The 8,434-nt window shown below is 45.1% G+C and overlaps 1 protein-coding gene across 1 annotated transcript in view; it reads left to right on the forward strand.

The window, feature by feature from the left end:
- The window catches only part of tmem120aa (transmembrane protein 120Aa), a 35,697-nt gene that overhangs the window by 25,744 nt on the left and 1,519 nt on the right, over positions 1 to 8,434 (forward strand). Inside the window, exons 9-11 of the mRNA XM_080211092.1 lie at positions 4,590 to 4,682; positions 6,539 to 6,603; positions 7,954 to 8,031. Coding sequence (XP_080067218.1) covers positions 4,590 to 4,682; positions 6,539 to 6,603; positions 7,954 to 8,031 — 236 coding nt within the window. The remainder of the gene's footprint in view (positions 1 to 4,589; positions 4,683 to 6,538; positions 6,604 to 7,953; positions 8,032 to 8,434) is intronic.

The following is an 8,434-nucleotide window of genomic DNA, read 5'->3' on the forward strand; positions in this document are numbered from 1 at the left end:
CACTCAGTCTAATAAAACCTGCTCTCTCATTCGTTTTTTTAGAACAGCACATTCTGGAACTATCTCGTACTGATGACTCCTGCCAATCTGGTTTTTCAGTTACTATGTAGATTAAAATCACCCAAGCCACCCCTTTAATACAAGCACCCAATATTTCTCCTTGTATATTTCGTCCAACATTGTGTTTATTGTTAGGAAACCTGTAGACCACTCCCACGAGTGATTTCTTGCTCCACAAGTCTTCATCTTCACCCAAGCCGGTTCCATATATTGATCTCCTGAAGCCAGGACATCCCTAACTATTGCACCAATTGATTAATAATACTACTCCCTCCAGTTTAACCGAGCTTCCTGATCCTCTTCAATGTCACCTACCTCTCAGTGTTCAGAAACCAGTCCTCATCACCCTGCAGCCATGTCTCCATAATGGCTATCAGATTTGAGTTATCAACTCATCCACTTTGCCACGAATGTTACACACAATTAGATACAAAGCCTTTAGTTTTGTCTTCGTGTCATCTATATAACACCTAGTTTTGACTGCTGATATATTCCTCGGTTTCTTTCTCTCTGTCCCTTCCTGCTATTCTATGACCCTGATTTCCCACGTTACTGTACTGCCTTGAATCCACTCCTTGATTTGCTACAACCATTCAAGCTTGATCCCTTACCCCACCACCCTCCGCCCCCCGCCTGTTTAGTTTAAAGCCCCCTCTACTTGACCAGTTATGTGATCCACAAGAACACTGGTCCCAACATGGTTCCGGTATGGACCAGCCCTTCACTTTGCCCAGGTTTGTACCACAAACCACATCTGGCTTCTCCAGCACCAGTCATGCATTCATCTCTCTAATCTGATTTGTCCTGAGTCAACTTGCATGTGATGAGGTAATCATAAAATCCCCCCAGTGCAGAAGGAGGCCATTTGGGCCATTGAGTCTGCACTGACTCTCCAATAGAGCATCTTACCCCCTGACCTATTGCCATAAACCCATGCATTTACCCCATTAATCTACAGAGGTTGTGACACTAAGGGGGAATTTAAGGACCAATCCACCTAACCTGCACGACTGTGGAGTGTGGGAGGAAACTGGAGTACCTGGGGGAAACCCACACAGACACGGGGAGAATGTGCAAACTCCACATTCCCAAGGCAGGAATCGAACCTGGATCCCTGATGCTGTGAGGCAGCAGTGCTAACTAATCACTGTGCCAATAATAGTCTAACTATTATCTTTGAGTTCTGCTTCTCAATTTGGTGCCTAGCTTCTCATACTGACTCTGCCAAATCTTTTTCCTTGTTCTGTCAATGTCACTGGTACCCACATGGACCACGACAAATGGATCCTCCCCCTCCCACTGCAAATTCCACTCCAGCACGACGCTGGCAGGTGACAGAGCTGTCTGGACACTATCTCTTTGCAGAGAACATTGTCAATCCCCCTCACTGTACTGTCCCTTATAATCCTGCTTGCTGCTCCTGCTTGAATGGCTTGAATGTACCACAGCACCGTGGTCAGGCTATACATGCACCTTTCAGACCTCATTTCTGTCCATACCTCACACCTGTTGATGATTGTAAAGTTTGAGGCTCCTCTGTTACTGTCTGTCCAGTGCCTGTAACTGCCTCACTCACGGTCACATCCTCCTGCCTCTCACTGGGACGTCTGGTGGGATGGAGGGGTGGCACGCAGGTATTCACCACTGCATTTTTAGGGTTCCCCACCCCTCCCCCAGATTCAGTGTTCAGTGCTTACAGCCTGTCACGTCTCAAATTACTTGTATAAACTATTGCGTAATGATAGCTTCAGAAAGAAGTCAGTCTTGTTTGTACCTGAATAAATGGCTTCTGCTATTGCCCTTTGGGACTGGATTCCATAGAGTGACTATTCATTTATTGAAGTATTGAATTTATCTCCACCCCCAAACTTCATGCGTGGGTCACATGTCCTGGTTTTGGACAAGTTTGCCTTGATCTCCACTGTCTGGCTCCTTTGGAATCCTAAAGGTAACAACTTAATTACATTGGAACCTTCTCTTCCCCCTTAATCACTCCTCCCAACCCAATCCCTCCATCTCTGGGACTACTGCATTATCCATTTTGTTCTGTGGCTATATCACACTGTTCACAGGATGTTGCTATTTGGAAGGATAGTTGATGTCTTTGTGTCTAAGTGTGCTTCACAGGAACTTATGGGGATCATGATGTAGAGATGCTGGCGTTGGATTGGGGTGGGCACCGTTTAAAAAATCTCACAATACCAGTTAAAGTCCAACAGGTTTATTTAGAATCACGAGCTTTCGGACTGCTGCTGCTTCCTCAGGACTCACCTCAGCGCTCCGAAAGCTCGTGATTCCAATTAAACCTGTCAAACGTTAACCTGGTTTTGGGAGACTTCTTACTATGGGATGCATGACAGCTTTCAAATATTTCTGAGCAATGTGATACGTTGGAATAGGAATTTAAGTTTTTTTGGAGCCATGGGGTACTGCTAAACATGCCCCACCCCCCTCCACCCTGTCAGGGTTCAGTTACAGTGGGGACATTAAACACTGCACATGTCTACTCTCTAAGGTGGATATTAAGGATTCTTGGCACTATTGTGAAGGGGAACAGAGTAGCTCTCCCTCCTGTCCTGGCCAATACTCAACTCTCGATCAACATCACTAACAAAAGAGAAGTCATGAAACGTAGAATCGCTGTGGTGCAGAAGGAGGCATTCGGTCCATCAGGCCTACACCGACAACAATCCCACCCAGGTCCTATCCCTGTAACCCCCCTGTATTTACCCTACTGAAGGGTCAATTTAGCATAGCCAATCAACCTAACCCACACACCTTTGAATTGGGGGAGGAAACCCATGCAGACATGAGGAGAACGTGTAAATTCTGCACAGTCGCCCGAGGTCTGAATTAAACCCGGGTCCCTGGCACTCTGAGGCAGCAGTGCTAACCACTGTGCCACCGTACCTCCATGGCTGTGGTCACATTGTTTGTGGGTCACCGTTATTCACAAAGCGGCCACTGAATTTCCTACATTCCCACTGTCAGCATGTCTGAAAATGACTTAGTTATGGACTGACAGTCTTCTGTTGCCACACTGCGGCCGCATGTGAATCTCACTGTGTTGAAAGATGCTGACAGCTGCATTCTCATTATCGGGGCAGATGGCTCAAGTCAAGACATTTCTCGACTTGGCAGACTGTCCTGAATCGCACAGTTTTTGCTCCCAGGGGGTGAGTGTGAGATGAAGTCAAGCCCACTGACCCTGGAAGCAGGACGTAGCCAAGGACAGGCGAGTGCTGCTATAAGCAGATTAGAAAGTCCGCATTGGCTCTCTGCTACTTGGGCCTAAACTGCTTCTGTTACAACTGGAACCTCCATCCCTGAGCCCCTCCTCACCGCACCCACCCACTCCCCACGGGCCCTCATATTCTCCATGCCTTCTATGCCCAGTCACTCAGTTAACTATGTATGTAATCAATAAGTCATGTGAGTCAAAAAACAGCACGTGTGGAATTCCTAAGCAAAAAAAATCAATCCATAAATGTTCTTTGGTGCAGAATTTGGGAACAACATTTTTTTTTCAATCAGACAGAACATTAAGGTATCAAAAAGACTTCACACCCCTTTGTGTCCAAATCAACACCAAAAGATTGACCAAAGACATCACATTAAGAACAAATTATTATAACCATTTAAATATGTCAATCAAACAAAATGAACAATTCACTTCCCTTTTCAGAACAGAATCCTGGCTGATTCGTGCTTCTATTGCCCAAAGAAACATCATGAGGAGAGCTGGAAACATGGCTGTGGGAGGCATGATGTGGCATTGAGTTGGTGTGGAGAGTTTTCGGGATTATCATAGGATCCCTACAGTGCAGGAGGTGGCCATTCGGCCCATCGGGTCTGCATTGTCCACAATCCTACCCAGGCCCTATCCCTGTAACTCCACCCCCCCTCCCCCATATTGACCCTGCTAACCTCTGTCACTAAGGGGCAATTTAACATTGCCAATCAACCTAACCCGCATATCTTTGGACTGTGGGAGGAAACCGGAGCACCCGAAGGAAACCCACACAGACACGGAGAACATGCAAACTCGGCACAGTGACCCGAGGCTGGAATTGAACCCGGTTCCCAGGCCCTGTGAGGTGACAGTGCCAATCACTGAGCCACCGTGCTACCCAATGGGGCATGGCTGGATGTATGGGTAAGACTTTTTGAGATTCCTTTTCAATAAGTTCCCAAAGAGGAATTCGTGACTCCTCTGAGCCTGATGGGTTGAGAGTACAGGGTGTGGGCTCGCTTAACCCTGGCCAGTGAAAATTGCTGGTGCCAGGAGAAGGGATGGGAATCCTGGAAGTGAGGTCCTCTCGTCATCTTGAAATGGCTCTGGAGTCATCCCGATTCTGCTAAAATCCTGCCCCAAACACCTAATTTCCTATTCTGTATCACAGTTCAGTAACACAACTGGAGCCCAGTAAAATCCATACAGTTTCTGCAGTGAGAGGTATACAAAGAGGTTGCTTTGTGGGTTTGTTGTACCTGGCATTTGGCTGACTGACTATGTTTGTAATGTACAGGTTTTGTGCAGTTCCTACAGTATTACTATCAGAGTGGGTGCCTGTACAGGCTCCGAGCCCTGGGAGAGAGACATAACATGGACTTGACTGTAGGTGAGTCGACTTGTCAATAAATAATGAATAGGAAGCTCGAATGAAGCATGAACGCTGGTGTGGAACAGTGGGTTTAAATGGACTGTTTCTGTGCTGTACATTCGACATAATGCCATATAATTATTGATTAATTGCTATTTAATTATCTGCATTGATCTAGATAATTAAGTAGCAAATTACTTAAAAAAATTTTTTTACCGATTTACTCATAGGCAACATTATCTAGCTAAAGTTATCGGGTGTAGATCATCATTTCATAGCCTTGAAGTGGGTGATATGCTGAAACATTGTAAATAATCTTCCCATTTAGACCCCTCAAGAATAAATATCCCCTTAGATGTTACATTAATTAATAATGTGACCATCACAGTTAACACAAACATATGAATAAGAGTAAGCCATTCGACCCATCAAGCCTGCTCCACCGTTCTATACAATCTTTTTAAAGTTTATTTATTAGTCACAAGTAGGTTTACATTAACACTGCAATGATGTTACTGTGAAAATCCCCTCATCGCCACACTCCGGTGCCTGTTCGGGTACACTGAGGGAGAATTTTTAGCGTGGCCAATCCACCTAACCAGCATATTTTTCAGATTGTGGGAGGAAACCCACGCAGACATGGGGAAAATGTGCAAACTCCACACAAACAATGACCCAAGCCAGGAATCGAATCCAACTCCCTGGTGCTATGAGGCAGCAGTGCTAACCACTGTCACCGAATGATCATCACTAATCAGACATTTCAATGCTTTTCCCCCACACTAATTTATGTTATTGTTAATCAGAATCAATCTCTACCTTAAACATACTCGGAGACTGAGTTTCCACAGCATCTGGGGGAGAGAATTCCAAAGATCCACAACCACTCTGTGTAAGGAAATTTTTCCTCATCTCTGTCCTAAGCAGCTTTCCACCTTATTTCGAACTTGTGTCTCCTGGTTCTAGATGCTGTTCCCCCAACCCTCCCAAACATTGGAAACATCTTGCCTGCATCTACCCTGTCTATTCCTACAATATTTTGTAGGTTTCAATAAGATCACCTCTCATTGTTCGAAACTCTGAAGAATACAGGCCCAGTTTGCCCAGTCTCTCTCCGTGTGACAGTCCTGCCATCCCTGGAACAAGTCTGGTGAAGCTATATTGATCTCCCTATGTGACCATAATGTCCTTTTTGAGGATCATTCCAGATATAATAGGTGTGCAGACAGTTGTTCCACATGTGTATTCTTGCTTACAGTCCTCAGCCTGTACTTTCTCAATAAGCTCAGTAACAGTGGTTGATATTAACCAAACCAACTTGGGAAAATAGAGAAACTGTTGCCTTTTTGAAGCTGGATCTTGAGTTCTGCGCTAAATGTGGGCAGTGCCCAATGTACAAGAATCTAGTGCTGGCGTATTCTAGAATTGTGAAAAGTCCAGCACTGTGTGCAGGTTATATTATCGTTCTTTATGCTGCCCTGAAGAACCAGGAAGGACGTTTTCTGTCCCCCACCCCCCCAAAGTTCTTTTGGTTATTGTACTTACCTGAGTCAGCGTGCCTGTAATATTATCAACTCTCATGACCATCCAGCCATAGGCTGTACATGTAACTTCCTTTCACTCCCAATGAGTTTGCACATTTTGCTCCACAGCCAGTAGCTGGCTTTGTATTGAACATCCAGATTGGATATTTTACCAGTGTCCACACTGATGTATGAGAACGAGGCAGTTTTGACCAATACGTATTTTCTCCTTTAAAAATGGCCACACCCACTTCAGCTAAATCCACCATGAACATTTAACCTGGGAAATGTCTCAGTGATGGCCTTTCCCTGAGTCAGCACTAACTGTGGATTGGGGTCTTGTGTTTACAGAAGGTTTCCAGTCGTGGATGTGGAGAGGCCTCACGTTTCTTCTGCCGTTCTTGTTCTTTGGTCATGTAAGTCGTCTGAAATATTCGCTTGTCGTTGGAGTTGAAAGCAAGGTCCCAGGTCTGAATCCTGGTTGCTGTTGAACCGGCTGATGCAGTGTTAGCTGCAGTAAAGTCGGCCTCAGTGCCCCATGTTGTGTTTCCTGACCACCTAGTTATTAGAGATAATTTAATAAATAGAAGCTGAGTAGGCAATTCAGCCCCTTGAGCCTGCTCTGCCAGTCAACACAATCCTGGCTGATCAGACTGTGGCCTGAACTTCACTTCCCTGTCTGCCCTCATAATCCTCAACTCCTTTGTCCACCAACATTGAATATATTCTGTGACTCATCCTCTGGACTCGGTGGGCCAAATGGCCTACTTCTGCCTCTACGTCTTACGCACAGCGGTTAGCACTGCAACCTCACATCGTCAGAGACTCGGGTTTGATACCTGGCTTAGGTCACTGTGCGGAGTCTGCACGTTCGCCCCATATGGGTTTCCTCCGAGTGCTCCAGTTTCTTCCCACAATCCAAAAGACTGCTTGTTAGGTGGATTGGCCATGCTAAATTCTCCCTCAGTGTACCCAACAGGCATCGGAGTGTGGTGACTAGGGGATTTTCACAGTAACTTCAATATTAACGTAAGCCTACTTGTGACACCAGTAAGTAAATTTAAACTTTATGGTGAAAATGGGAGACCTTCATTTTAAATCAGTGCCCCTGTAGTTCTAGATAAGCACTATTAAATAAATGGGTTGGACTTAAACCTGGTGTTGTCAGACTTTTTACTGTGTTTACCCCAGTCCAACGCCGGCATATCCACATCATGTTCTAGATTGCCCACAAGGGGAAACATCATCTCATCTGTCAAACCCCCTCAGAATCTTATGTTTCAATTATATATATCATCCCTCGTTCTTTCAGTGCTGGAATGTGTGCGAGGGGGATAAGAAAGGACTTGTCACTTAATGACTCCACATAACATGTTGACAGTTGCTTTCTAGAAACGTGCACAGAAAACTGCCGCAGGAGACTGCTGAGCTTTGTAGAAATGCATCCAAAAAAAAACAACAGCTGTGAGAAGAGCTAGGGAAGCGGGGAGGAATTTGGATTGGAGAAAAGCTGAAAATGAGATGCTTCCAGTTCTCATCCAGACCTCAAACGATGTCCCTCAGCACTGAACACAATCCAGTGGTGGAATATGTCATCCATCTTTCACTCTGTTAGAGGTTAATGATCCCCACTGTGGGTGATGCCATCTCACTTGTTTATTATATACTATTAATATTCACTTACTATCCAGCCCTGCTTACCAACTGGAGTGCAAACTAGCCTGAGAATGCTGTTCATTTACCTGATCTTTCTCTTGCTTTTACAGTTCTGGCAGCTTTATAATGCAATCACCTTGTTCAAACTTACGAACCACCCAGATTGTAAAGAGTGGCAGGTAAGCATGGTTTGTGAGAGGTTTTTCGTCTTAGAATACTCTGTGAAAGATGCCTTGTGTTGTGAGCCTCGTGCCGCAAACTCATCAATACAAGCTTTAGGAAACTTGTCTTAGTTTAGCTTTGGGGAGGAAATCTTCGTCCGCTGCAAGTTAATGTAAATCCCGGCCGCAGGGCGAGGGAGAGTTGTGAGTTGAGCGTGTAATGTGGAGGGATGTGATTTTGGGCTAGTTTCAGCTGAATGTCCCTGTGCATTCCTCAGTAAGAGACACCATATTTTGTGAGGTCAGTTCTGCAACCCAAGAGTGAAATGCTGTAAAACTTCATGGTGGTTTTACCCACTATTTCTACAGCGGAAAAAAAAGAAAATCTTATTGTGCAAAATATAGGGTAGAAATTACTATCTGTGGCTAT

Source organism: Carcharhinus amblyrhynchos, chromosome 23, assembly GCF_965287045.1.
Source record: "Carcharhinus amblyrhynchos chromosome 23, sCarAmb.v2.hapA, whole genome shotgun sequence".
Classification (NCBI taxonomy): Eukaryota; Metazoa; Chordata; class Chondrichthyes; order Carcharhiniformes; family Carcharhinidae; genus Carcharhinus; species Carcharhinus amblyrhynchos.